The sequence below is a fragment of the Drosophila sechellia genome, chromosome 3R (assembly GCF_004382195.2).
Source record: "Drosophila sechellia strain sech25 chromosome 3R, ASM438219v1, whole genome shotgun sequence".
NCBI classification, from domain to species: Eukaryota; Metazoa; Arthropoda; class Insecta; order Diptera; family Drosophilidae; genus Drosophila; species Drosophila sechellia.
The window spans coordinates 29286927-29314451 of record NC_045952.1 but is presented as its reverse complement, the minus strand read 5'-3'; the positions used below and the strand labels follow the sequence as shown (position 1 = coordinate 29314451).

Here is a 27525-nt window from a genome sequence, read left to right as displayed (position 1 = left end):
CAACTACCCACCTCCGCCCAGGACTGGTGGTCACGTGTCGCTGCAGTCGCGCCTATTTCGTCTGCTAATCTATCAAAGGCGCTGGCAGCACACCAAATTGAGTTTGTTTGGATATCATTTCCATTGGCGAGGACACGGACTCGCAGGAGGAACAGTAACAGGATCCCGGACCGGACTCGGAAGCTACCTGCCACAGAAGCGGATTGGGTCTTCTTCCACTTGCGGTCCGTTGTGAAATCGTTTCTTGCCTTCACTGGGAAAAAAGCAAGGCAAAGTTTGATTTTAAAACGATTCACTTAAGTGGAACACTTCAGGTTCTATATATTTTTTTCAGTGCGTCCGCCTCCCTTTCCCACAGTTTCCGGGCGCGTTGACGTCAATCAAATTAGACCCATCCCAGAGCCGGAGCATCGTGGGTCGGCCAAAGTTCACACATCAAATTATGTCAGGGTGGGTTCGGACGGCCCCTTCCTGCGGACAGGATAACGTCGTTGCTAACTTGCGATTTGCGTTTGTAAATGTTTTTCTAATCAGATTTGTGTGCTATCCACGAGGGAGTGCAATTTGTTTTGATGTCGCAGGCGCAATCCGGTTAAGTGACATCCGGCAAGGAGTCGGGGAGCACGGAGAGTTCGCATAATTACCCCGGGACTAGCATATGCTGGGCGGAAGATTCCCCGGAAAGTTAGTTAGTTGGGATAGAGCTGTGGGCCAAGCTTCCGTTCACATGACACACATAGCTAGCTTGGTCACTGGCCCATTGTGATCGATTGGTTTTAAAGTCCGGCCGTAAAATAAAGCAAACAATAATCGCTGGCATTGTAAATGCATAAACCCATATATAAAGTGCGGTTGCAGTGGCAATCGATTTATTGCCGCTACTCGTAAGTGGGTGAGTTTTCCGCAGACGGGTCGATAGGGATCGTCATGATTTCAGGGCCACTTCTCCGCTCTCCTTCAGCCGGTGTTGGTGGTGATCACCCTTTCTCACCGACCACAATTTTCTAGCTCGGGAATTACTTTTTAAGCCCTTTGCGTTCCGTGGATTTTTATTGCATTTGCGAAGATTTTGCCATTCTAATTGATTGTTTGCCCATTCCGGCGCAGGAGTCGTCATTGGTCGCTTATCGTCGCCGGTTATCGATCTAGCTATCTATCTTTCTATCTATCTATCTGGCCAGCTATCTTTTCCTGCTCCGATTCCAGTTATCTAACGCCGACCCGGGAAATATGCGCATAATATCCATTCAGATATACACATACGACCAATGGCCGCACACCGCACCACCCATTTATTTGTCCGCCGCATTTATTTGTGCATTACAAACCATGAGCACACTTAAGTAGCCTTTAAGCTCTGGCGCCGCTCTATTTTGCAAAAAAAAAAAAAATAACGATGATAGATACAAGAAAAATGAAACTGAGGAAAAGGGCACAGACAGACAGATAGTGCCGTTTGTTGATATCCACATATTCCTTAACAGCCTTCAAAGACACAATTCCGAGATGTAAAATCGATTTTATTAGGCCATTGCACACTGATCGATTTGCATCCGAATGAAGACGTTTTTCACACGAAAGAATAATTTATAACAAATAATTTAAAGTCTGGATACATAAGTTATTTTTATAAATCCAGTTCCAGGAGGAGAATCCCAATCAAACTGGTCTTAACTCAACTAACACTGAAAAGCTACTACAAAACAATGCTCCCAATAAACGGATCCACATAAATGACTAAAATATAAATAATGACAAAGAAAAAAAAGAAAAAATTGGTAGCTTGTATTATTTTAAAAAGTTAGTCTGGAAATAGCTTTAATTGCTCCATATAAGTTATCTGATTAACCCCAACATCATAATATATAAATTATATATAAATTAGATTATCAGCTTCTTCCCATTTGAATGCATCCATTAATTTCTGTTTAGTATTGACTGATACTTGTGGAGCCCAGGCTTGCACAATTATAAACAACTAGTTTATTTGTAGGCACACATGGAGCTATATTGATGTAAAAAATTATATAAATAGATTCCGAATATTCTAACGATGTCCGTGAAATACAAGCTGTTAATCATTGTAATATTTCACTCTGTGAATATGGTAAGTACCAAAAGAAAAGAGAGTTCATTTTGTAAACATTTCTATTTAGAGCACTTCTGACTTCGAGTTCACGAATATCAAATGCACTTCTTTGGACAAAGAATTTGACGACTTTGAGTACTGCCATCTGAAGTCTGTGAACCGTACCTTCAAATACATATCACTTAAAGTAAGAATGTATAAGATTCCCGTTACCAGAGTAAAGGTAAGATTAAAAATTGTTAAATATCAACTATATGATACACCATTTTAGGTGAACTTTGCTCTCCTCAAAAAGTTTAATGGATACAAGCCGTTTCTATACAACATCACCACGGATGCCTGCAGAGTTCTGAAATATCCGAAGTCCAATCCGGTTTTTGGATTTTTTCACAGTCTTTTTGCGCATCACTCCAACATGAATCATTCATGTCCCTTTAATGTACGTAAACTATTAATATGAATATGAATATACGAGTAATTTATTTCTCGTACATACATACAGCACGATCTTATTTTGGACAAGCTGCCTGCCGATTTTGTAAATACGAAATTTACAAAAATTTTGCCTTTTCCCGTGGGAGATTATCTTTTCGATTCCAAATGGATAGTTAATGATATAAATAGAGCGGACGTTCAAGTTTATGGCACTCTATCCTGAAAAAATAGTTTCATTAAAGCTAGTAATATAATGCCTAACATACATAATTTAAAAAAGTGAGTAAAAAGAAAGGTTGTCTAACCAAAAAAAAATTATATTGTACAAAATTGTGAGCTACATATTTTTTGTAAATTTTATAAATCGCCTAAAATCTAGTTTCATTTAAGTTTTCATACGAAATGTCATCAGTGAACGTAAAAATATAGAAATGCTATTTGCTGGTCCAATAGACTGTGACAAATTAAAATAACATTATTACGAATTTAGACGGATGCAAATAGTTCAGGTTCATGCGTACTTAAATTGTGATTAATGTATTGTGATCTTTTTACTGCAAAGTTATGTTGGCTTGGGCAGTAATAAACCGAATCTCTTGAAGTCAGTATCATTGTGCTCTTCATTATGTGCAAACTCATAGGGCTGATGAGCAACATAATTATGCTCCTTGCTCTGATCACAGAAGTATGCATGCTATGCATTTATTAAAGTCTTACTAAGGCACATTTTTCTTTAAGATAGCCTCAATGGTGGAATTCACGAATGTCAAGTGCACCTCCTGGGATAACGCGTTCGATAATTTTGAGTATTGCCATCTGAAGTCGGTTAACCGGAGCTTTAAGTACTTGTCGCTCAAAGTAAACCTACACAAGCTTCCAAAGTTAAGGTTTGTCACGACTAAAATGAATACATTATTCAGTGTTAAATTAAAATTTATTGTTTCATTTTCAGGTAAACTTTTCTCTGCTCAAGCGTTACAATGGCTACAAACCATTTCTGTACAACATCACTGTCGATGCTTGTAAAGCCCTGAGACACCCGAAGTCCAATCCGATATTTAATTTCTTTCATGGGCTGTTTAAAAAACATTCCAACATGAACCACACCTGTCCATTCAATGTAAGTGTGCTGATGATTGGTGTTCGGTTGAGCATTTGAATACTTTCCTTTTTTATATTTCAGCATGATCTAATCGTTGAGAAACTGCCTACAAACTTTATGAATCAACAAGTGAGCGGGGACCTCAAGTTTCCCCACGGGGATTACCTCTTCCACTCCGACTGGTATGCATACGGAATTAATCGCGCAACCGTAGATTTCTTTTACTCACTTTCATGACTTTTAACAAATTATGCGATGAGGTTTATTCCTATGCTATAAAGAATTCCATCGGTTACAAAGTTTAACATAAACTAATCTCTAGACCTAACATATCCGGCTAACTCTAATTATTTACAACTGGGCTTTGGATAGAAGCGAACGGGGTAAGTTCCGAGGCAGGGAATCAGCTCCTTAATCCCTTGGAGTAATCTTAACCCGTAAGCCGTCCTTGGGCCGCAGAATGAGCTCGCCCAGCAGCGTGAGATCCTCCCGGCGATCCACAGCCTCGATTTTGTACTTCCTCAAAACCGTGGAAATCACGGCCTTCTCCTCCAGAATGGCAAACTTCTGGCCAATGCAGTTTCGCGGTCCGGCGCTGAAGGGTATGTAGGCGAAGGGATGGCGTCCGGCGCAGTTTTCCGGCAGGAAGTTGTCCGGATTGAACTGCTCCGGTTTGGGGAAGACACGCGGATTGCGGTGCAGGGCGTAGGTCATAATGATGGCCTGAGTTCCGGCGGGCACGATTTTTCCACCTATGGAAGGGAAGCCAATTAAAAGAGCCCTCGCAGGGAAAACTTTTAGATCTTACCAATGTTCACATCCTCGCCCACCATCCTAGCCATCATTGGGACACTGGGAAACAGGCGCAGCGAGTCCTTGATGCAGCACTCCAGGTATCGCATATCCAGAAGGTTCTTCATGGTGGCCGGCGTCTCCTTGTCGGCGCCGAAGATCGAGTCCAGTTCCTCCACCACGCGCTCCTGGTACTCGGGATGGCAACCCAGCAAAAATAGTGTCCAGGAAATGGCCGCAGAGGTGGTGTCGTGGCCCTCGAACATAAAGGTGTCCACCTCCTCTCGAATGTCCTCCTACAACAGAATTTCATATTTAATAAGAAAATCATTTTAGGAAACCTTTCTTTTTACGTTAGAAAGCACAGTTCCTTCCTTAGAGGCATCGATGAGGAGGTCCAGGAAGGCCAGGCGCTTCTTCTTTCCCAGGTCATCATAGGCATCGGGTTCGCTATTATTATTGTTGTTATTGTTCTCCTGGAGAATGGCCAACTCAGCCTTTCGCTCGCGGATCACCATGTTGGAAAATCCATGCAAGGTGTTTATGTAGCTCTGGTGGAGCTTGTAGTCCGCGGTCAGGCTGAAAATGAAGTCGCTCTGCAGCCAAATCTTCGACTGCCGACTCTGCACAATCGATCCAATGCTGAGAAGAAATATAACAATTGTAAACTCAAAGTTCTGTGGCAGTTTTCTTTGATTTCCAAATGAAAAGCTTTGCTGGTTTTTAAATAGATAAACAGTGCCATACACATTTTGTCCCGATTTACGGAGTTTCTCACAGGGAATGGGAAATGAGAAAGTGTTGCGTTAAATTGAAAGTTAGTCATCTGTGCACTGGGTGGGTGTGTGTTCTATGAGGCGTGGCTGGGAGGAGTGGAAGGATGGGTCCGATGCTGTCTGTTATCAGCTTGGAAGCACTTCAAACATCCCATTGACATCTTAATCTCGCATATTTTGCGCTTGGATGCACCACCACCCACTGGCGCACGCACGGGGCAGAAAGTGGGTGAAAGTGGGCGGATGGGGGCAGGTTGGGGAAATGGTTCGGGAGGTGGAAGGACATGTGTATCTAAAGGGTGTCTTCTTTCCTGACAGCTGTTCTGACAGCTCTCGATATTAAACTGCTGCCACAACGCTGATAACTCATCGCGAAATGAGGAAGAGTTGTGTTTGGTATTGATGATTTTATTCCCAGTGGTCGCCGGCTTTTGTGATATATTTTAATTATACGGACGGAAATATAATGTTCAGAGGGTCATAACTGGTTTTCATAACCGAAAGTATGCCGAGAAATAGTTTAATAACTGACTACGACTCCGAAGTAATGAATTGCATATTTTCAGGCTGGCAACAGATTTAATTGAACAATTTTCTTTTCTTTTTGTTATCCTAAATGAAGTATATTTGCTCATAACATCAATTTGTGTTGATAAAAAAGCTTATTGCATGCAACTACATATTTTGTATGATTTCAATTAATAGGTTATTATAAACGTTTAAATAAATTCGCGTGACGCGAAGTCAAATTTAAGACAAGCCATTTATGACACTAAAGTTTCTAATAAAAATCAAAAAGGAAACGACTTGTAATAGCCAATAACACTTTCAATCAACATCGGTCGAAATCTCAATGGTATAATATTATATACTTGATATACATTTTATGAATGCAATTTATGACTATAATTGAAACCAGATCAACAAATCTTTCACACTTAGCGGCAGCATGGATTAGATGAAAACCCGATTGCTTTAAATGATTATAGGTAATTTGGCACAATTTCGATCACAATGAAAATGTTTCTGTCGATTCGAAGACAGGATGTTTTATCAATTTAAACATTGATTGCAAAGCTGGCAAGAAAACTTCGACATGCAATCTGCCCATCTTAGTTTCGAGTTTTTAACAATATCTTACCCATAGACCGCCTTCACGTACTCCGATTCACTATTGCTCTGGGCGTAAATTCTGCGACCCATGGCGGTTTCTGTGAATTGAGTTACGTTTGCAATTAGCCACGAATAATGTCACCCGATCTGGAAAACGTATCCGATCCCCAGCGGCATTGACACTCACCACAAACAATGTCCAAGGTGCAGAGCGTGACGTAGGGGAACAGGTTGAACGCCTCGCTGCCCACCTCCACCGCCAATTTTCTGGCCAAGACTGCGCTCTGCTCATTGAAAACGTCGATGAAATCGTCCAAGATTTTGAAGTGGAAGGCAGGTGTGAGGATCTGTGGTGTAAATTAAATTGAAATAAGTACACAATACAGTTGTAAGAGCAGCTCAAAAGGACTCACCTTCCTGCGGGAGTGCCACTTGCGATCTGTGCTGGTGAGCAGACCCTCTCCCAACCAAGGATGCAGATAGTCGTAGTCGTGGCTCTTGTTCACAAACTTCTGGCTGTTCAGTATGGGCTGATATATATTTTAATTTAAATTAGTTATGTTTACAGGAATGCCTATGTATTCGAACTCACCTCCACGGTCTCAGGCTCGAAAAGGAGCACTCTTGGAGCTGTTCCCTGCCAAACGCGATTGATTCCGATTCGGGTGCCCCACAACTTTTGCATGCCGATGACGCGATTGAAGAGCTCTGCAAAATGATTGGAGTTGGTAAAGAAAACCAGTTTAGCTTGGTTGGCTCGAACAATATGGGTGGGAGGGTAATTTACGTCAGCATTTATGTTATCACTGTTGATTCATTAACTTATTTGTGGCCAAAATAGTTTGTTTTTTATGTATGTGCACATTTCCCAGATGTCAGAGTAATTATTTCGCGTTCGCTGCTGCCCCTTCGCCGACCCCATGAAGGTCGCCTCAATTGCTTTCTTTGTGGCCCAGTTAATAAGCCGGGCTCTTCTCGGCCGAAACTCTGGCCAAAACACGTTACTCATAGACAAGACCGTGTAAACATGTTTATGTGTCGCCGCAGCTCATGTGTGTTGCATTAATTAAAAGATGAAACACACAACGCAAACAGCGATACGCGGCCATTCAGCAATCTCTGTCTCTAATAATGATTTTATGTAACCCCACCGCCCGAAAAGCGAATCGCTATTTCGCGACCATCAGGTGGGGCATTTCTCAGGTGAGAAACGGAGGGACTCTGGGCCGCTCTTTCATCGGAAGTTGGAGCTTGGCCAGCGAATGTCGATCTGTCCAAAAGAAATCACTTTTCATGCAATCTCTTTTGACGCTCTAGAGGTCACTCCATTATCAACCAGGTCTACGAATGCGTGTAATTACTTAAGGTAATTTTAGACATGATTAGGTCCATAAAAAAGCATAATATGAATTTTTTTTAATGAATTTTTATATAAATGTGGCAGAACCTATATCATAGCGAATTGAATTTGAAGTGGTAATACGGGAATTACGTTACTAAGTGAAAGTGTTGTGGGATTTTGCCAAGAACAAAGATCGCTCTCGATTGCTAAAAGGGAAAAGTGTGTGATTAAAGCTTAGCCAAGTCTAAGTCGGCACACCTTCGCTGTTTCATTTGAAACTCAAGAGGTCGTATCACCTATGGAAACAAACCTATTTACAGTACGCTAGGGGAATTTGCTACCCTACCTCATGGATTTCCCTTCGCAACAGATTTTTGTAGATGTGTGTCATTTGGGTAGGCTGCGATTACGCAGGCAATTTGGTATAATTTGCGATTGTCACAATTTCTTGGCTGACATTGGTAGTGCAGATTAAAAAGCAGTTACCAGATCGCGCAAAGGCCAAAACGAACCCCCGAAACACCCACAGGCAATTGAAAAAAATCCGTGACCCCCGTTTTGTTGGCAGCAGAACTCTGAAAACTCAGAACTGGAAACCCGTTTGAGCCTTGGCAACACTCCACATCATTCCACTCCAAATGTTGCCGAGCTGCCTCTTCAACAGCCCGAGGTATCTTGGAAAATGTACGCGATCAAGAACCGCTTGACCTTCAGCCCGAGTTGCTGCAACATCATATTTCATTTTTCATTTTATTTTCAGTTTTTAGCACTTAACAAAAGCCTCGTAATTGCGCAGGCAAACAGACGGCGGCCATTTCGAGATTCGTTCTTAAATTAAATTATAAAAAATTAATAAAACTCACTGGCTGCTAATCGGTCCATAAATTATATGCAAGTTGCTCGCTTGCCTTGGCAGAAATATTCTTGAGCAAGTCTTTTGATTTTATCGCGACCTTAAAGTTTTGGATGTTGATGATGGCACGAATTAGCAAGGCATTTCTCTGCCTAATCAAACGGGTTTCTAAGGTTCTTTTCGAGACTATAAAAGCAGGTTGTAAATCTGTTAAATGTAAATGCTAATTGGACTAGACGAGGAGCATTGAGAGAACCCATAGAACCCCCAAATTAAGTATCCAAACTTGATTGGGGCTCCACAACCACGAAGACAAAGACAAAGAACTCGAAACGGAAACGAATTGAATCGAATCTATTGGGGCTTAGCACCCATCGAATGAGTAGCAATTTTTCATACGTTTATCAAATCCATTTCCTACACGAATCCACTGCAGTGGCCAAGAGCCGAATTCGAATTCGAACTTGTATCTTGTATCTTGTATCTGGCTCTTCCGCATTGAAATGTATGTTAATTCGCTTTGTCTTCGAAGGGGGGAGGGTGCAAAACGCCGGATCCGCGGAATGCGAATTAATCGATCGATCGATTGAGAATCCGCGCCAAGCCGGGTCCAATTACGATGGCTATATTATGCCATTCAGTGTCAAGATCAAGTCCGCTTTGGACCTTTTCTTCTTTATCTTTTTCTGGGCCTTAAGCTCCGAGCCCAGTCTGTTCACAGTTTATGGCTATTTTTATCACTGCGCCGAGTGTTTGGCGAGCTTGTTATGTGAGTGATTTATGAGCGGCTTCTGGCTGCTGTTTCGGCGTCGATTCTTCATATTCGGTAATTGTTTTTGGGATGAGAAAACCAATTCACGTAAATTGCGTGTGAAATAGCGGGTTAAATTGCCCTTTGTCCGGTGAAAGTCGGCGAATCCGGCCTTATATCGAGATCAGACGTAATTCGACTGCTTTATGTAGTAAAATTATTCAAAGGCTGGTACCTCTTCTCCACCGAAACTTTCCCGCAATTAAAATTCATTAGAATTATGCCAAAACTGCACGCTCAATTGCCCCTTGTCCCGGCGACTTTTTCACGTTTTATTTGCCTCCAATCGACGATGTGGCGTATCGCAAACAAATACAAAATTTGTTAATTAAATTATGTGCTCCGCCGGACGACTAAACAAAGAGGAACAGAAAATGCATAAATCACAGCTTATTGCAATCTAATTTTCAACAGGTTTTCGCATTTTGACATGTTTGCCCCTGCGGTTCTATAAATCAATTAGTTGGCTCTAAGGAGACCACGAACTTGACCAAAATCTTGGGCACGCCATCCTCCCCAACGAAAGTGAAGATCGCAAATTCAGAATTTCGAAAAGTAAAGTTCATTAACACTGGTCTTTAACAGATATTCGAATTATTTCGGGACGTGGATGACTGCCTCGTTGGGAGCTGATCACAGAAATTAGCACCTGTTCGTCGGCGATTGTTTGCCCTAGCAATCAGAGAATGACTCAGGGTCAATATCACTAACTGGAGCACCCACACGGCCGTAAGAATTTGTGACTCCGAGCACTCACCGTCGTGATCCACATTCATTTCGATGGCGTTGCCCAGGAAGGGCATAGCCGCAGGTCCCGGGATCTTTTCGATGTACTTCACCAGTCGGGAGCGGCGCTTGTTGTAGACCACGAGGAAAATTAGAATGGATCCCAGGAGGAAAACCGTGATCGGGGAGTAGCCGGATATCACTTGGCCCACTTTCGAGAGCAATATGCTCTCGGCCATTAACGAGGTTATCACTTTCGAGGACATCTTCGCGGAGTATCCACAGATCTACAGGCGTTCAGTTTCAGCGTTCACTTTCTATTCGCTATGTGTATGTATATCCTTATCGCACGGAGATTTGAACCCGGACCCGGCGATTCAAGCGCTGCGAACTCCAATAGACAACTAACCGAAAAACCGAGATTGCACAAAAATTTAAAAAGAAGTGCTAAAAATTTCGGGCCAAGCGTTTCGGGTTTCGAGCTCTCGTCTCGCGAACTCGGCTTTGAATAGCATTTGTATCTGAGGCTGAGTATCTGCGCCAGTATTGGTGAGTATCTCGATCTCTTAGCCGGGCTGGTAATAGCGCCAGTAGTGGTAACAGCGATAGACACACACATACAAAGAGGGGGCAAAAAAGGTGGCCAAAACAAGCGACTTGCAGTCGCATTGTTGCCTAGATGACTGGGCGTTTCCACTGTTTATGGGACCTACAATCGCTGCAGTTTGGATTACGATTTCATATGTGACGTTTGTGTACTTTTTAGCCTCTAGGGCATTTCAGTTCCAATTCGAAGTTTGTCAATGCTGAAGAAAGCTGTGCCAAAAGGGAAATGTATTATTTCATTATACCTGTTTTCGAATGCAGATGTTGGCTTAAACGTGTTTCTATGCAAATACGTGGTGGTCTCAAAAGCAATTTAAATTGAACTTGAACTAAATCTGTTCTTTTTATTAATCGATATAGCATCACTAGTGTGAAATGTTATAAAAATACCAGTAGAACCTCTTCTCGGTGTGGTAGTATTATGGCACACCATAAATTTTGGTTTTCGTATATCAGAAATTGAATTGGTAAGAGCAGTATATCTTCGTCTTACCCAACCTATTGATTCGCATAATTTCTTACTAAGCGCTTTTGTATCTCGCCCTTGTGCCTGAATGGCAAACTTCAAAGCTGAAAGATGTCATCATAGTCAATCGGCAAAGAGGGGCGTTTACTTGTCAACCCTTTTGAAGTCTATTGAAAGTTATAGGATTGGATCGGAGGTTGAGTTCCGCCCAGACATAGCCAGACAGCCTTGGCTAGCTTTTTGCAAGAAGGTTGGCACTGGGATAAAGCCGCTCGATTCTACGATCGCTCATTAACTGCAGGTTCGGATCTCATTATAAGAGTGCAATTAAAACAAGCTTAAACGCACTGTCATGTCCGCTAGTAGACACTTAATAATGGGAGCGTTTGATTCGAGGGTTTCAGTAACCGAAGTTATGGGTAGACACAACCTTCGTGAGTAAGAAGATTCTTGGACAATTAGCGATAGCTCGAGGTGGAGATCGGATTGAGATCGAGATTGAGTTCCGATTGACTGCCACATGTTAAATGTAACCCAAGGTTAGGAAGAAGTCTCCTAGTGTCCGTCATTCAAATTGTGCCCGTTCTTATTGATGAAGATCGAGTTGGAACCAGCGTAACTCGTTTTGGCTAACAAAATTAATATTATTTCGCCGTCTGCGTTTTGGGTTTCGTTTCTTTTTTCTAGTTTGTAAACCAAGGAACCTGTTCCAATGGAGCCCATAGAACCTTGTCTTACTGATGCATAACTAAAGACTTAGGAGGAGCTCCCGGCACATCCAGAGATTGTGACATAATCCCAGAAATAAAATACCTTTTTTTTAGGCACGGTAAATATATTATAGAACCGGACCTGAAGTCCCCAATCTAGAATTCTAAACACACTTTTGCATACCAAAATACAAAGCCTTTCGAAGAGTTCAATCGAAAGGTCAGACACCACATAGCAAAAGTCTTTTGTAACCAATTTCTATGAAATCGATGGCGCATTACAATCGACTTTATGGCTAGGAAGCCGAGTGATTACGAAACCCGGAGACTGAAAATATTGTCTAGGAAGTGGAAGAAGCCGGCGAGCGACTCGTTCTTTAATTAAAGAAGAATTAACAGCTTCGCGGGGAAAAAGCGCCAAGTCACTGCTCAAAACCACTTCTGTTTTCATTTAACCATTTTATCATCTAATTCTGCGTATTTCTGTTTACTTTATATAGTCATGCAATTCCACAGCAGATTAGAGCACAACACAGAGAACATCGCTCTTAAAGACTCAAGTATCTCGGGGGCTTCCCCTCCACAGCGGCTGTGTTGCGATGCTCTTTGTTTTGATGTGGCTTTCGGTTTTCTACTGGACCATGTCGATGATAATATGCCTACGTGCAGTCGATCCATGACTGATTTGCAGCGGATCCGAATCCGATATCCGAGCATCTCGCATGTCGGTGCTAATAGGCGGTGAGTATCTTAATGCGGAGGGCCGGCCGTCCTCTACTGTTTTCAAGATCAAGGGCACAACACGATACGAGTGGTATTCATTCATCTTCCTGCTTAGTCAAGTTTTCAACAGTGCAGAAAGACAAGAAAGAAGGCTGGAATTAGATGACCATAATTTCCATGGCACGTCTTTAGTGATAAGTTCTGATAAGTACCACCAATAGATTACAATATCAATATGTGCCTTAATTTATACACAGAACTGAAAAATAAATTAAGATAGTAATCTTATACAACTAAAAACCAAGTTAATATAAAAGTTCAACTTACCTAGAAGAATCCCAATTTTTGTTTTGATTTTTGAGTGAAATTCTTAATTACATGAAGTAATACACTTTCTTATCAGGATGCTTAATTTTTTAGATTTACATAATAATGACCGGTTAACGGTTGTTGACATTTCTACGTGAGTGTTTGGTTTATTCACTTTTTATCGATTCAAAATAAGCGTGGCAAACCTGTTTGGTTTGCCATAAACAAATCATGAGCGAAGTCTCACGCAAAGCAGTTCAATGGGTCAAAGTTTCCGAGGCTTGGTGCTTCTAACCCAGCTAGACTACTGCATCTGTATGGCCAAGTCCACATCTGAACTTGATGTGGATGCTGAACGGACTACGTGCGGAAGAAGAGCAGCAGTCGAGAAGCCTTCGCCGGAAGTCAGCTATAAAAGAGTTGTAGATCTTAACTATAACTTCAACTGTTTCTGCTTTGTTATTGGTGGGGGTTTCGTTCGTTTCTAGCCATTATAGACAGTATTTGAAGATTTGACTCACAAATTATTATGGCCAGCAGTTGTGGCTGAATTGATTAGCTGGCATTTGGCTGTGGCTAGCGGTCTTTTAGCCCCTCGATAAGGTCAAGTTCACTTCCGCATGGTGAGCCAGTAGTTACTGAGCTCCGTTCTCTGATCTCCAAACGACTACCCCGAAGTAACTGTTTCGGAGTTTCGGGCGGATTTCATGGGTAGGGAAAGGGAAATTGCCCAAGAGGTCAGCTCAAGTGGCCATAAAACAATTAGCCATTAGAGGGCCTTATGTGACGCACTTGGCAATCGCGGCAATCAGAGTTGTTACCAATCTCTCCGCGGGTCACGCAACACAATATGTATCTCGAGCCTCGATTTTATCTGCCAGCGTGTGAACTGCCGGAAATTTCACTCTTGTGGACGAATTTAATTCTTTCCGAAACTGATTTTTGACCAAGTTAGTTGGGGGGGAATAAAAGGCGTACTTTGTACTTTGTCCGGTTATAATTTGGCTTTAAATTCAAAGACCCAAGCGCAGTCGTTTCTAGAGTAAACAAATTTATGAAAGACATAAAAAGCGGATAAAAGCAGAAAATTATCTCGCTCTTGAAACTCCGAAATTAAATGTTAGTCCAATGATTTACTGCTTTACTTATAAGCGTGTTAATTGCATAAATTTCCTTCACTGTTGAACTTGATTACATGTTCTTTGGCGGTCCACTCAATTGCCATAATATCAATCTCGCAGCCAGACTTCAACAAGTGTCAAGTGCAGTGTCTGGCTGCAATTAACCCTCTACTGCCCCATAGTACCTTGCTTAAGGTCACATAAGCCTCAAATTCAATTCCAATTTAATCTAGTACAATTTAATATTTCCACAATATTTGGTTCTAAGTACCAAGTATTTCAGGCAGGTTTCAGCGGGTTAATCTCCGTCAAAGAACCGAAATGCACGGCAGGCGTTGCAATCCACGGTCAACACGACAGGTTTCAGGTTTCCTTCTAAGCCCCTGAACGGCCAAATCGTTGGTTTTGACACAGATATAGCCATGTTATGGCCGTATTGGCCGGATCGGCGCTTGCATTTGGCATTTCGTTGGCCAAACACCACCACCAGGTGACCTCGACTTTCAATCGCTGTGAGAATTTGTCTGGCATTCTTTGCGAATGTATCTTCAGACGATTCTCACACAGATCTTGATACGCACCTCGGAATCGAGAATTACACGCCGATAGGCATCGCGAGAAAAATCTACTGGCCGGCCATTACGAGTGAGATGCATTTTCCCCAACATTTATGCCTGCGAGCTTTACATCTGGGCAGGCTCACATCAATTAACCCGCAATTACAATAGAATTTAATCATGTGCCTCTGCTAGTTCACGTCGCACAGTTGGCCAAGGGGGGTTAAGCGATGGGGCTGGGCAAAAAGGGGCGTATTAATAACCGCGCTAAGTTCAAGAACATCGCTGATGGTTATTGTCATAGTTTTGCCGCGGCAATATGTAATTAAATCTGCGGATTGCAATCGATTATAAATACGCTGTGCTGCAATTGCGGGTGGCGAAGGCTTTGTTTGTTGAGTGAGTGAGTGATTTAATAAATTGTTCCGACTTTAAGAGCAATAAGTTCCTTCTACGATAATTGAAGTTATAATTTCAAAGACATTGTATTCAAGTACTCAAAGTACTTAACACCCTGCAGAAAGGTGGCCCAAATCTAAAATCTTTATTTCGGGTTACCTAATTATTTATTATAACATTTTAAGTTTAATGATTTGCTGACCCCATTTTATGCTGGCTTCCTCGTCGGTTTTTATGGCTTTTTGAAAGGCAAAAACAGCTCTCTGTTATTAACAACGCGCGGTTCAAGTCCATGCTCCGCCCTGATTGCTAAGTCTCCAGTGGGTTGGTTTTATGCTAAAAGCATTATCCAAGTCTTACTCCACAAGCTCTTCCCAAAACTATCGTTAAATTAATTTGACAATAATCCAATCGCTGACTGGTCGCACTATTATATCGCTACGGTATATATTTGAGGGAACAGACGGCGGCCACACTGCAGACAAATAAAAAATTTAACCAATCGTTGCAATTGCACTTCAGTCTTCGTTCAGAAATAAATACGTAGCTGCAAATAGAGGACTATCTCCACCGACATTTAAGAAGTACAGTTAAAACCGGGAAAATGGAGAGAGCAGGCCTCTTGGCCGTTTTGGCACTGTGCTGCGCCTTCGGTGAGTGCAGAAGAGAAGTGCGAAAAGCGACGTCGAAAGGGAACCACAATAATAGTTTAGTCATAGCTTATTGCGTATTCGCGCTGTGCACTCCGTTCCTCAACCGTTTCTCTTTGTTTGTTTGCTTTCTTGCAGGCGCCTTCGCCGCTGGCACGCCCCTTTTGGGCTCCAGCAAGTGCACCTGGGGACCCTCCTACTGGTGCGGAAATTTCAGGTGAGTGCGGAAAAGTGGGAGGCAAAATAAACGGTATATTCGGATAAATCGCTTGGTCATCGAACACTGCAAAGTTCTCGAAGGCGAAAAGCTAACCTCTCTTAACCCCGCTCCGCATAGCGATATTATTTCTCCGCCTCACTTGCCCATTGTTTGCAGCAAAGACTCGTCTGTTTTTGTTCTCTGCGCCGATAAGACTATCACTCGAATCGGAAATCGAATCACTTTGCTCTACATAGCTCTATTCGCCGATAACCCCTGTTATTGCAAACTTAACACTAGTGCCGCTCTAATTGCGTCCCCTTATTTTGCGTTGTATTGTTATACAGATTCCATGTTTTCTCTGAGTGCACTTTTCGCAATGCTCTCTGCCTCCATATCCCATATTTCTGGATTTCCTTTGTCCGCACATTCGCTTTAAATCAAATTAACAGTACCGCCAGTCGGAACATTTAGACGGCAAAGTTAAGCGCTCGTAGGGGGCACAACTTTATCGACACGATTATATGCATGAGTAATTCAGAGGAGCATATCGTTCTGAAACAGCTCCCTTTCCCTTTCCCCTGCACCGCCAAACAAACCACATGATTGCTTTGTTTATCATGTTCGCTGCAAGCGGCAACAGTTGTTCCTTATCAACGGATTCTGACTAATCCCTCAGGCGTATGATGAGTACAGGGGAACATCCGAAAGTGCAACTTCTAAGCACTGGACCCAGTCACAATGACCCCCACCTGAAACCCTTATCCAAGCCTTACTCATTGACAATGGTAAATTCCTCAATGGAGTGATATTTCATTGCGGCCATTGCAGAGGATCATCTTACAGAGGCTATACTGTACATATCATATGTAACACCACGATCAACTTCCAATCAAACTTTACATGGACTGCATCATTAATAGAGTAAAAGCGATCAATAGGCAACGGAAAACATTTGTTAAGCACCCATCCCTTATCGCTGGTCGTAATTCCTTTGTTTATTGATTGATTTATTTTTAAAGGGCCAGGAAAATCCGCCATTTCTGGCTCTTAACCGTTTCTTTGTTTCTCAATTAACTGCGAAAAATTGCAGAGTGTCAAAAATTAAAAACGTCGCCATTGCTGTTGAAAATTCAAAAAACAATATCTGTGAATGCGCAGCCAAGTGAATAATATATACGTGGATACGTCCAGATATATCATATATACATATGTACTGTTTATTTCCGTGCTTATCAGTGCTGATTTTTGCTTTTTAGACGCTTTGTTTGGTATTCCTGATGATTCAACCGCAGACGTCTCTTCGTGTTTATAGAAATTAGCACTTTCCGTTCGAATCAGTCAAATCGATTTATATTGAACAAATATAGGGGTTACTTTCCATCAAAGTGGGTAAAACGCTCTTAGTATCAGGGCTTTAAATGCTATTATATTTGCTTATATGGGATGATATAGGCTTTGATGTAGTCAGGATAAGCTTGGTGATTATTAAACAGAAGAGTGGTATCATTTCGTTCCGTCTCCGATGTTCAAAAATCGAAATATTACCACTCGTTGCTTCGTTGTATCCATTGAAGACCCAACATAATCATGTGAGCTGCGGGTGCATTCTTAAAGTGGATAGGGCTACTCCCTTTTTAGTGGACTCTGGTCTTTGCTGACTCGTCGATTCTGACTTGGCTACTCGATTACGAATGCGGGTCATTTGATCCGAACAGTGGCATTTCGCACAATCAGCTTACAATCCGACTGTGGGACTTACTCTGATGGGTTTATCTTAACACCACAGAGAGTTTGCTTACTTTATGTGTGTTTCCTTTCCAGCAACTCCAAGGAATGTCGTGCCACCCGCCATTGCATCCAAACCGTTTGGGAAACCCAAAAGGTGCCGGTGGACACGGACTCCATCTGCAAGATCTGCAAGGACATGGTTACTCAGGCCCGCGACCAGCTGAAGAGCAACGAGACAGAGGAGGAGCTGAAGGAGGTCTTCGAGGGCTCCTGCAAGCTGATTCCGATCAAGCCGATCCAGAAGGAGTGCATCAAGGTGGCAGATGACTTCCTGCCCGAGTTGGTCGAGGCCCTGGCCTCGCAGATGAATCCTGATGTGAGTTTTCACCTCCACAACATCCTCAACCTCTTATTGATATCTAAAATTCTTTCCTTCAATCCTCAGCAAGTTTGCTCTGTGGCCGGACTTTGCAACAGTGCTCGCATCGACGAAATGTTCAAGAATGGCATTCAGGCTGGTCTTGATGGAACCGTCCAGGATGAAGATGACAGCTCCGAGGAGACCGAGTTGGCCATGCAACCCAACCAACTTTCCTGCGGCAACTGCAACCTGCTTTCCCGTCTGATGCACTCGAAATTCGCGGCTACCGATCGCGATGACATGGTGGAAACGATGCTTCATATGTGCGGATCGCTATCCAGTTTCTCAGACGCCTGTGCCAACATTGTGCTCACCTATTTTAATGATATCTACGACCATGTGAGCAAGCACTTGACCACGGATGCCGTGTGCCATGTGTCCGGAGTGTGTGCCTCCAAATATCACCAGCATGAAGAGGAAAAGCAACCACAAGAAGCCCTGGTTGCCTTGGATGCCGGCGATGATATTCCCTGCGAACTATGCGAGCAACTGGTCAAGCACCTGCGCGACGTGTTGGTGGCCAACACCACTGAAACGGAGTTCAAGCAAGTTATGGAAGCATTCTGCAAGCAATCAAAGGGATTCAAGGACGAGTGCCTTAGCATTGTCGACCAATACTATCATGTGATCTACGAGACTCTGGTTAACAAGTTAGATGCCAATGGAGCCTGCTGCATGATTGGCATTTGCCAGAAGAACTCCGCCTCCTCAATGAAGGATATCCCAATCATGCCGCTGCTGCCTGTTATTGAGCCGGCTCAGGTGAAGATCACCATCGAGAAGTTGGAGAAGCACGATAAGAAGCAACTGGGAGCCAGTGAGCCGAAGTTCAGCCAGAAAGAGATCCTGGACATGCAGTTGCCCATTGATCACCTAATGGGTGCAGCGAATCCCGGAGCTTTGGTCGAGGGTGGAGAGCTGTGCACGCTCTGTGAGTACATGCTGCACTTCATTCAGGAGACTCTGGCTACCCCCTCCACGGATGACGAGATCAAGCACACCGTGGAGAACATTTGCGCCAAACTGCCCTCGGGAGTTGCCGGTCAATGCCGCAACTTCGTGGAGATGTATGGCGATGCTGTGATAGCTCTGCTCGTCCAAGGACTGAATCCCCGTGACGTGTGCCCCCTCATGCAGATGTGCCCGAAGAATCTGCCCAAGAAGGACGATGTCGAAGTGTTCATCCAGCCAGCCAGCGATGAGCAGGATCACCCAACTTGCCCTCTGTGCCTCTTTGCCGTTGAGCAGGCCCAGATGAAGATCCGCGACAACAAGTCCAAGGATAACATCAAAAAGGTTCTGAATGGCCTTTGCAGCCATCTGCCCAACGAGATAAAAGAAGAATGCGTAGACTTCGTGAACACCTATTCCAATGAGCTGATCGACATGCTGATCACAGATTTTAAGCCGCAGGAGATCTGCGTGCAACTGAAGCTCTGCCCAAAGACTACAAACGCTCTCAGCGACTTGGGCATTTCGCTGGAGGACGATGTCGATGGTGAGGACAAGTCCAGCAGTGAGGAAATCAGCTTCAATGACATTGAGTCCCTGGAGGAGCTGCCCCCTCAGCTGGCCTTCGACTCAGGATTCACCGCTGCTCCCAACTGCCTGATCTGCGAGGAGTTGGTTAAGACCTTGGAGAAGCGTATGGGCAAGCACCCCACTAGGGACAGCATCAAGCATATCCTGGAGGAGTCTTGCGACCGGATGAGGAAGCCAGTGAACGCTAAATGTCACAAGGTTATCGACAAGTACGGCGATAAGATCGCCGATCTGCTGTTAAAGGAAATGGATCCCAAGCTTATCTGCACGGAGTTGGGAATGTGCATTCTGGCTGATCTGTATGATCGTGAGTATTAAAATCTAGAGCTACGTTATGTATGCGCTAAAACTTATGAATTTCATTTTGGTGACACAGTCGAAGTTGATGAGGCTTTGAAGTACGACGTGATTGCTCTGCCGCACCAGGACAACAAGCTGTCTAGCATCAAGGAGCCGCCCACCTGCGTCCTTTGCGAGTTCATCATGACCAAGCTGGATGCCGATCTGAAGAACAAGACCGAACAGGACGACATTAAGCGAGCGATTGAAGCCGTATGCAATCGCCTCCCAGCCACGGTGCGCAAACAGTGCGACGCTTTCGTCGATGGATATGCCTCCGCGGTCCTGAAATTGCTGAGCGATGTGCCGCCCAAGCAGGTGTGCCAGAAACTGCAGCTCTGCTTCAGCGTGGCCGTCACCGATGAGGTTGTGGAGTGCGGTGTGTGCCATGGAGTCACCCAGGCTCTGTTGCCCTTCCTGCGCGAGAAGAAAGAAGACGAATCCGAAGTGACAGCCCTTCAGATGACATCGGTGGGATGCGAGAACTTGCCAGCCAAGTACTACAAGATTGTAAGTAACTTAAAATCCTAAATGTTATAAATATCTATAAGTTCCTTGGCGTTGCAGTGCTCTGAGATGATTTCCATCTATGGCAATAGCATTAAGAACTTGGCCAAGCGACCTTATATTGATCAGTCGCACATTTGCGCCGAGATTGGCAAGTGTTTCGATAGCGAGAAGTCTTCGCTGGCCTTTGCTAGAATTTCAGGTAAGCTATAGGTTGAAGGACTCAAATAATACATTGACTAATTTACTATTATCAACAGCCTAAGTGATGCGTTGTGATGTGCGAACCAGACGCGGAGGGAGGATTCGAAGGAGAAGGGACCCGATCCCACGCTTTATATATGCATATACCTTTACATATATCTGTTTACATTCTATAACGATTTACTGTAAATGAAACATAATTACTTACTTTTCGTTTTGTACCCCATTTTTTGGCTCTAAATTTGTTAGGTGAATTTGTGATGAAACTGATTTTATAAACGCACTCAAACGCCGGCTGAAAAAAGTTAAACTTAACTAAACTAACACTTACACTAAGCAGTACCCTAATCGTAATTTCAACCTAAAAATTAGCGAAATTCACGAGCCGCAAACTTTGTATCGATATCCCCATCTGTCCGAAGTCAGTTGAGCAGTGTGTGTAGTTTAAGATATCAAGCAAAACTGTGTAAAATACGAACATTGATCTTATAAATCATAAAGAAAACTTAAACCGACATAGTAGCACATTATTGAAAATTTCCAATTCCCCTTGGAACAGTATATATTTTCTAACCGACATGTTTGAGAACTCCCTGCTTATCATTAAGCCGGACTATCTGCACAAGCGGCGTCCGGTGCTCTTGAAGTTGCTGGCCGAGGGCTTCCAGATTCAGGGTAATCGACGGATTGCCTTTTCGCCAGAAACTGCCGCCGAGTTCTACGCCGATTATGCCGATGAAAAGGGTTTTATGCTGGAGGTCATTCTGCTTTCGAAGGGTGTTTCCGAGGCGTTCATAGTTACCAAGGAAAACGCGGTGCAGGAGCTGCTCAACATTATGATTTGTTATTTGTGAGTTTGCTTTTAAATTAAATAGTAAGTTCTCTAGGTAAAATTTGACATTAAGTGGTTCGGCATCGGATCTGGAACGCAATATACATGTCACCAAGAACAGTTACAGTGTGGCCCGTGAGATAAACTTTATTTTTCCCAACTGTAAGTAGCATTACAATGATTGGTAAAGTAGAAAATCAAATAAGTAAATTTTCAGATATTCATGAGCCCCATCAAATGTTTGACCACAACAACTTCTGCAACAGGCCTATGCTGAAGCCGCTGCTCGAGGAGATCTACGACATAATGCAGAACACCGACTGCAGCCAGGATAACTGGAAGGTGCGCTTGTCCGATTACCTGGTGCGCAGCAATCCAAAGATGCCGGAAATTAGCAACCAGTGCCAGCAGCGACCGGATGTTGCAATCCAGGACAAATCGCAGCAGACCACCATGACCTATGCTCCGAAGCCAAGTGCGAGGGCAGTGCAGCCGCGAGACAAGAAAACGCAGAGCAGCAGTGCACCCTTGTCCACCACATCGCCGCATTCCTCAATGCTGCTCTCATCGTCTTCCTGTGTCACCTGTGGAGGCTTCGAAAGATCTCAGCCCTGTATTTCGGAACTGGACCTCAATAAGCGCGTGGAACCTCATGACGAGGAGCCAGTTTGTGTGGACGATGAGATTTTGTGGAAGGAAGTTATTGTCTACGAGGAAATCCAACCGGAGGCAGAGGAGCAGGAGTCCAAGGAGGACCTGCACGACCTGGAGGAGGAAGGCGAAGGCGAGTCCGGGGGCTCAGATGCGGAGTCAGACCGAAGTGTTCATGAAGCTCCACCGCCACCAGCTCAAGATGAGGAGTCCGAGGAGGGTGACGCTGCTGCTGGGGAGCCAGGCGAAACTGCTCACGCTCCGGAAGTGGCTTATCCTGCCGAAGAGGCTACTCCTGCGCCTGAAGTCCCTCCAGTGGCTGAAGAACATCCTAACGCTCCAGAAGCTCCCGCAGAGGAAGCTCCACCAGCGGAATAAGTTCGTTTCTCTAGTACACCTGTTGCCCCATCATTTGTTTGGCGAAGCATAGAAAAAATGGACTAAAATGCGCGCAATTTTTGCATCACCAACCATTGCACCCGTTGAACCACCTTAAACTGGCAATTGCGCACTCGCAGAATTTTGGGAGGAGGGCTTAAAATGCTGTTCCTGCAGTTCTTTATTTGCCCCTAAAAAGTGCATCCCACACGGCAGGAAAATCAACAGGAGCAACAACTTTTTAGCCTCCAACTTGCCGCTGGTCAAATGCAAAGTTTTTTCGCCCCTTTCAAGTGTCCAATAAAAAAAACGTTGAAAATTAAAACAAACAATGAAATCAAATTATATTTATGGGCCAACTTTCGGTGCAAAAGTGTGCGTTGCATGTGGCACACTTTTTCGCTGGGCAAAGTGGCCTGCAGTGGCTGCAATTAACCCAATTAAAGAATAACAATAGGTTTCGCCTGGATTATTTGGATTCCAGCAACTTTAATAAAAGGAGTAATCTAGATTTGGGTATTGCTTTAATGTATACCTTTATATGTACTTTTGGTAGCCAAGCCAAGTAATATTTAAGCTGCATCGATCAGGCGAAAATAAAGTATCATTTTATATTTAAATGACTAAAGCATTGCATCACATTTATAGAATCCTTTAACACAGGATGCGACATCGAAACTGATACACCAAGACATCTCCATGCTTTGGAATCAATACAAAAATTATCTATAACTAAAAACAAAAGAGGAATAATTTTTAAATTTTAATTACTATTTTCCTTATGTGTTTTTAGATTTAGAAGCCTTACAAAGCAATTTTAGAAATTCCATAACCACTGTGCGTGACCAGCAGCTATCGCTGCGAATGTATGTGTGAGTTCGGAGAGAGGCGGAGAAAAGAGAGAGAGCAAAAGCTCTCCCCGCTTGGACGCCGTGAGGTATGCAACGCTTTTCGCCTTGCGTAGCGTACCGCTTCCGATTTTTGTGGAATAAGCAAAAGCAATTCGACAGTCGGTATCTGACTGCCTTCGCTCTGCTCGCATCCTACATCCGCGTTCGGCGTCCTGCGGCCTTCCAAAAATAACAAATAATTACTCAAAATAATAATAATTGCGGTGGTGTGGGGGCGCAGAGCTTTTGAGTCGACGTCGAGTCAAAAAAGTGGCAGAGAAGTGAATCGGTTTCGGTTTCGCAATATACATACACAAACAATAGGCACTGGGAAGTAGACGACGGAGAATCCTTGGCGGCTCAGCATTTCCACCGATTTCGCGTCGAGGAAAAGCGGAAAATCGGAAAAGCAGCGACCATTCTCGTATTGATTTTCAAGTGTGGTAAGCGGAAAACGCAAGCAAATACGGAAAAACATGAGAAAGTCCAGAGAAAAGCCCCACCAACTGGCAGTGAAAATGCATGTGGAAATGTCAATGGCCAGGCGGAACAAAAAGGGGCGGTGGTGGGTTAGGGAAGTGCTGAAAAGTGTCTAAAGCTGGCTCAGAATCCCCACAAAATGTCCAAAAATAGAAAAGTGATATAGTGCAGTGTCGGCGCAAAAAGGTGGGAAAACCCCAAACTCAAAAGTTGTGGCTAAATTATAGCGCGCTTGAAAATAAATCCGGGCAGACACGGAAAAGCCTCAAACCTCGGGCTCAAAAATGAAAAAAAGCTGAAGAAGCAGAAGAGGAAGCCCGAAAAAACGGAAGAGGAAGAAGCGGCCGGCATACACACACAACCACAAGGGGGTGGCAACAATCCAACAATCCGAAAGTTGGGCTGGGAAAAGCTCAAGTCACAAATTTTTGCGCAAGGGCAGGCCGAAGTGAATCGAGTCGAGTGCTTTTCCGCAAAGGGGGTGGCAGGCGCCTTCGTCGCTGCCGCAGTCGGCGTCTCGGTCGACGTCAGCGAAATTTCGCAACACTCGCACAAGCACCCCCACAATTTACAGTTAGGGGTGGCATTGACGATAAGACCTGTGAAAGGACTAGCTGGGATTCGAATACCCTCGCAGACTGGGAGATCCATAAAGTTCCATCAATGCTAACCCATTTGTTAGTGTATTAACAAAGGCTCTATCAAAAGTTAAAGAAGTTAAAGATAGTAAAGTTAAAAAAGATAGTAATACAATGCAGTATGTGCAATAAGTTGACAGTTTTTCGATGCATGGAATCTCTTAATTTATCTTTCCTAATTGGTATACCCATTAATTATTTATTTTACTAAATATTTCTCATTAATCGCCAGATCGGCGCCGTTAACATGGATAAGATGACGGTTGCCCAGAAGAACGCATATCTCGAGGCGCACATGGCGGTGCAGCAGCAGATGGCCCAGGCGGCCATTCAGTTCAAGCAGCAGCAGACGTCCCAGCAACAGAACTCCCCCACGGCCAACAACAACAACAACAGCCAGAATAACGGCAACATGCAGCAGCAACAGCAGCAGCAGCAGCAACAGCAGCAGCAGCAACAACAGCAGCAGCATTATGCAGCAACCATCAAGGTGCCGCAGATCAGTTCCTCCAATGTGGCAGCCGCGGCGGCGGGGGAGAGCACCTTTACAGTTCCGGACGACGGAATGGGATTCGAGGGAGGCGTGCGGGTCCTGCAGAGCCTGGGAACCTGGTCGGCGGCCGAGCAACTGACCTACAACATCCCCAAGCCGAACCTCATTCCCTTCACAGAGCCCTATGTCGAGGGGGGCTCCATGCATCCCGCCAGTCGACTCAAGGCCCTGCAACAGGTGCAACAGGCATCCTCCGGGGTGCGCAAGACAAATCCCTCAAAGTGTGAGTATTGTTAAAAGTTTCGCAAAGTTGGTAATAAGCACTAGTGTGGAAGTTCAACAATAACGTACTTTTACATGGATTTGAATCAATCAACCTTTCGCTTTTACAGCCACCAACAAGGCATTCGAGTGCACGGTCTGCGGCAAGGGACTCGCCCGCAAGGACAAGCTGACCATCCACATGCGCATCCACACCGGCGAGAAGCCCTATATTTGTGAAGTATAAGCTGCCCTCGAGCCCCGCACCTCTAGCCTCAATCAATATCTAACCCTCGCTCTCGAATCCTCCATTCCAGGTGTGCAATAAGGCGTTCGCAAGGCGGGACAAGCTGGTGATCCACATGAACAAGTTCAAGCACGTGACGCCCACGAACATTGCACCACTCGGAAAGCGGCTGAACAACATGGTGAAGAAGAAGGAGCAGCCGGATCCGCCGCCGGAGGACAACAAGCAGAGCCTGGAGCTCCAGCTGCAGCAGCAGGCGGTCCAGGTGGCCGCCCAGAACATAATAGTGCAATCCGCTCAAGGAGCGCCGACGTCGATTCCCGGTATCATCATACCGCACCATCAGCAGCAGTTGTCCTGGACGTGCGAGCTGTGCGGCAGGATGTTCTCGAGTCGGGACGAGTGGTCCATTCACGCCAAGAGTCATCTGGAGGTGAGAAGATGTCGGTAGACACTCCTGGTGAAAGTTGAGCCAAGGAGATATTTATGATATTGCTGGAGTGGATCTAACCCTTCACCCCTCTCTTTCCCATTGAACTGTAGTATTGACAGCCGGAACGGCTAGTCGCAGAGTCAACAAAACCAGCAGCAGCGGCGGCAGGAGTCATTGCTAAGACCACCAGCAGCAACAACAGTCGCAACTATCAAATGGATGCTAATCAAAACCAAATTCAAATGGAGGCCCAAGCACGAAAGCAGAAGATAATCATTCAAAACCAGATGATACTCAATGCCAGCCACCAGCAGCAGCAGCAGCCGCAGCAACATCCGCAACAGCAGCAGCACCAACAGCAGCAGCAGCAGCAACACGTGGCCCACGGAAAGAAGGCAGCCAGAAAACACCAGCAACATCTGCAGCAACAGCAACAGCAGCAACAACAGCAACAGCAGCAGCAACAGCAGCAGCAACAGACCAGTGCGCCTATGTACAATAACAATAGTAGTAGCAACCACAACGGCGACAACCAAAGCCAAGAAGTAACTACCTATTAATCAGACCAAATGAACTGAAACCACAGCAACACCAACAGCCAACAGCAACATTGAACACCAAAAAACACACCATTTCCGCATTCTGTATTCTGTTACCCTTCCGTTTACCCCTTTTCCCTGCAAATCCAGGTGTCGGTGCCGGTGTCGCACATCATTGCCAATTCGCCGACGGCCGCCACCTACATGCAGGCCCAGCTGAGCGAGCACGCCAGCAACATGCAGCACGGCATGCCCATTGTCACGTACAATGGGAACCAGTACTGCGTGATCACCCGGGCCCCGGATCTGGATGTGGAGGCGATGCAGAAGCCCCTGGACTATGGCCACGCAGCCGGAGGAGCCACCAACATAATAGTAATGTCGCCGATGCAACTGCTGCCCCCGCAGCAGCAGCAGCAGCCGCAACAGCAGCAGCAACAGCAGCAGTAAGCACCATCGAAGAGAAAGGCTTACTGCCTGGCCAACCAGCTATAAATACGAATTGTAAATAAAGTCTTAAGCAGCCGAGAGCAACCCTAAGTATATGTTTAACAACAATACCCAGCAAAACCAAAAACCAAAAAAAAACAAAGTTTGTAAATGTCAGGTTATGAAGCATAGATCCCCGTGTCAGCGAAGTCAACTCAAAATCAAACGTAGTCTAAGCAACCTAACATATCCCCCCGCAGAACGTATATAGTACCCATCTACATGAGCAGCCACCACACTGAGATATATAGATATGCCACAGACCCTCCAGAGTAGTATCCCCACATAGACCCGTATGCAAACCGAGCGTGTATGATATTGTATGTGTTTCTATGGCATTGTTTGTACATTAAGCTTATTACGTACTCCAATTACGTCTTCGACTAAAACGCAGCCTGGCAGGTAAACCAAATAAAATGAAATAATGGAAGCAAAACATTAGTAGCAGTAGTAGTGTCCATCAGCAAAGCTCCCCACACATCTCCCCACTCGATTCCAATGGCAAACCATGTAAAGATCAAGAGAAAATAAATTTAATTTAATTAAATAAGCACTATTATGTTTTACTGGGGGTTTGGTTTACTTTATATATATCAGTTTTTCTACAGACGCAGAGTATTAAGCTCCTCTCAAACTCAAGCCATGTAATGTTACGTATACGCAGTGTCGGC

General features: G+C 44.3%; 6 protein-coding genes across 7 annotated transcripts; 5 read left to right on the top strand and 1 right to left on the bottom strand.

Annotated features, from left to right (window-relative positions):
* Window positions 1-1951: 1951 nt before the first annotated feature.
* Window positions 1952-2774, top strand: LOC6612926. The gene is made up of 4 exons (XM_032722151.1): window positions 1952-2107; window positions 2157-2312; window positions 2361-2528; window positions 2592-2774. The coding sequence occupies exons 1-4, from the start codon at window positions 2054-2056 to the stop codon at window positions 2745-2747; spliced, it is 534 nt and encodes a 177-aa protein (XP_032578042.1). The 5' UTR covers window positions 1952-2053; the 3' UTR covers window positions 2748-2774.
* Window positions 2775-3096: 322 nt separating this feature from the next.
* Window positions 3097-3863, top strand: LOC6612925. Its single transcript, XM_002037381.2, has 4 exons — window positions 3097-3209; window positions 3263-3415; window positions 3477-3644; window positions 3708-3863. Exons 1-4 carry the CDS (start codon window positions 3150-3152, stop codon window positions 3861-3863), a joined length of 537 nt encoding a protein of 178 aa, XP_002037417.1. The 5' UTR covers window positions 3097-3149.
* Window positions 3846-10432, bottom strand: LOC6612924 (cytochrome P450 4c3). The gene is made up of 8 exons (XM_002037380.2): window positions 10071-10432; window positions 6900-7015; window positions 6721-6837; window positions 6495-6654; window positions 6336-6405; window positions 4772-5060; window positions 4435-4714; window positions 3846-4378 (listed from the first exon to the last, which is right to left on the bottom strand). The coding sequence occupies exons 1-8, from the start codon at window positions 10303-10305 to the stop codon at window positions 4038-4040; spliced, it is 1608 nt and encodes a 535-aa protein (XP_002037416.1). The 5' UTR covers window positions 10306-10432; the 3' UTR covers window positions 3846-4037.
* A 4945-nt stretch (window positions 10433-15377) lies between these two features.
* LOC6612922 (prosaposin) lies at window positions 15378-21038 on the top strand. Its single transcript, XM_002037378.2, has 7 exons — window positions 15378-15583; window positions 15719-15797; window positions 17604-17886; window positions 17956-19780; window positions 19850-20322; window positions 20380-20521; window positions 20580-21038. The coding sequence occupies exons 1-7, from the start codon at window positions 15535-15537 to the stop codon at window positions 20582-20584; spliced, it is 2856 nt and encodes a 951-aa protein (XP_002037414.1). The 5' UTR covers window positions 15378-15534; the 3' UTR covers window positions 20585-21038.
* On the top strand, window positions 21006-23004 carry LOC6612921. The gene is made up of 3 exons (XM_002037377.2): window positions 21006-21373; window positions 21429-21517; window positions 21573-23004. Exons 1-3 carry the CDS (start codon window positions 21102-21104, stop codon window positions 22382-22384), a joined length of 1173 nt encoding a protein of 390 aa, XP_002037413.1. The 5' UTR covers window positions 21006-21101; the 3' UTR covers window positions 22385-23004.
* A 249-nt stretch (window positions 23005-23253) lies between these two features.
* LOC6612920 (putative uncharacterized protein DDB_G0271606) lies at window positions 23254-27404 on the top strand. 2 transcript variants are annotated; one of them, XM_032723553.1, is made up of 6 exons: window positions 23271-23717; window positions 24625-25168; window positions 25278-25387; window positions 25464-25826; window positions 25946-26371; window positions 26516-27404. In XM_032723553.1, the coding sequence occupies exons 2-6, from the start codon at window positions 24640-24642 to the stop codon at window positions 26813-26815; spliced, it is 1728 nt and encodes a 575-aa protein (XP_032579444.1). In that variant the 5' UTR covers window positions 23271-23717; window positions 24625-24639; the 3' UTR covers window positions 26816-27404. The 2 variants fall into 2 exon arrangements, with proteins under 2 accessions (XP_002037412.2, XP_032579444.1); XM_002037376.2 differs by lacking the exon at window positions 26516-27404 and having other exon boundaries at window positions 23254-23717; window positions 25937-25970.
* Window positions 27405-27525: the final 121 nt, after the last annotated feature.

What these genes read in the sequence shown, in the direction of transcription:
- LOC6612920 (XM_032723553.1), top strand. Translation starts at nt 24,640, where the DNA reads ATGGATAAGATGACGGTTGCCCAGAAGAACGCATATCTCGAGGCGCAC. An exon ending in CAAGACAAATCCCTCAAAGT is followed by an intron (nt 25,169 to 25,277) that starts GTGAGTATTGTT and finishes TCGCTTTTACAG; the next exon opens with CCACCAACAAGGCATTCGAG. An exon ending in GCGACAACCAAAGCCAAGAA is followed by an intron (nt 26,372 to 26,515) that starts GTAACTACCTAT and finishes CTGCAAATCCAG; the next exon opens with GTGTCGGTGCCGGTGTCGCA.
- LOC6612926 (XM_032722151.1), top strand. Translation starts at nt 2,054, where the DNA reads ATGTCCGTGAAATACAAGCTGTTAATCATTGTAATATTTCACTCTGTG. An exon ending in TTCCCGTTACCAGAGTAAAG is followed by an intron (nt 2,313 to 2,360) that starts GTAAGATTAAAA and finishes ACACCATTTTAG; the next exon opens with GTGAACTTTGCTCTCCTCAA. An exon ending in ATCATTCATGTCCCTTTAAT is followed by an intron (nt 2,529 to 2,591) that starts GTACGTAAACTA and finishes ACATACATACAG; the next exon opens with CACGATCTTATTTTGGACAA.
- LOC6612925 (XM_002037381.2), top strand. Translation starts at nt 3,150, where the DNA reads ATGTGCAAACTCATAGGGCTGATGAGCAACATAATTATGCTCCTTGCT. An exon ending in TCCTTGCTCTGATCACAGAA is followed by an intron (nt 3,210 to 3,262) that starts GTATGCATGCTA and finishes TTTTTCTTTAAG; the next exon opens with ATAGCCTCAATGGTGGAATT. An exon ending in ACCACACCTGTCCATTCAAT is followed by an intron (nt 3,645 to 3,707) that starts GTAAGTGTGCTG and finishes TTTATATTTCAG; the next exon opens with CATGATCTAATCGTTGAGAA.
- LOC6612924 (XM_002037380.2), bottom strand. Translation starts at nt 10,305, where the DNA reads ATGTCCTCGAAAGTGATAACCTCGTTAATGGCCGAGAGCATATTGCTC. An exon ending in TACGTGAAGGCGGTCTATGG is followed by an intron (nt 5,061 to 6,335) that starts GTAAGATATTGT and finishes ATTTCTTCTCAG; the next exon opens with CATTGGATCGATTGTGCAGA. An exon ending in GGGCGAGGATGTGAACATTG is followed by an intron (nt 4,379 to 4,434) that starts GTAAGATCTAAA and finishes TCCCTTCCATAG; the next exon opens with GTGGAAAAATCGTGCCCGCC.
- LOC6612922 (XM_002037378.2), top strand. Translation starts at nt 15,535, where the DNA reads ATGGAGAGAGCAGGCCTCTTGGCCGTTTTGGCACTGTGCTGCGCCTTC. An exon ending in GGCACTGTGCTGCGCCTTCG is followed by an intron (nt 15,584 to 15,718) that starts GTGAGTGCAGAA and finishes GCTTTCTTGCAG; the next exon opens with GCGCCTTCGCCGCTGGCACG. An exon ending in CAGCCAAGTACTACAAGATT is followed by an intron (nt 20,323 to 20,379) that starts GTAAGTAACTTA and finishes TTGGCGTTGCAG; the next exon opens with TGCTCTGAGATGATTTCCAT.
- LOC6612921 (XM_002037377.2), top strand. Translation starts at nt 21,102, where the DNA reads ATGTTTGAGAACTCCCTGCTTATCATTAAGCCGGACTATCTGCACAAG. An exon ending in AACATTATGATTTGTTATTT is followed by an intron (nt 21,374 to 21,428) that starts GTGAGTTTGCTT and finishes TTTGACATTAAG; the next exon opens with TGGTTCGGCATCGGATCTGG. An exon ending in AAACTTTATTTTTCCCAACT is followed by an intron (nt 21,518 to 21,572) that starts GTAAGTAGCATT and finishes GTAAATTTTCAG; the next exon opens with ATATTCATGAGCCCCATCAA.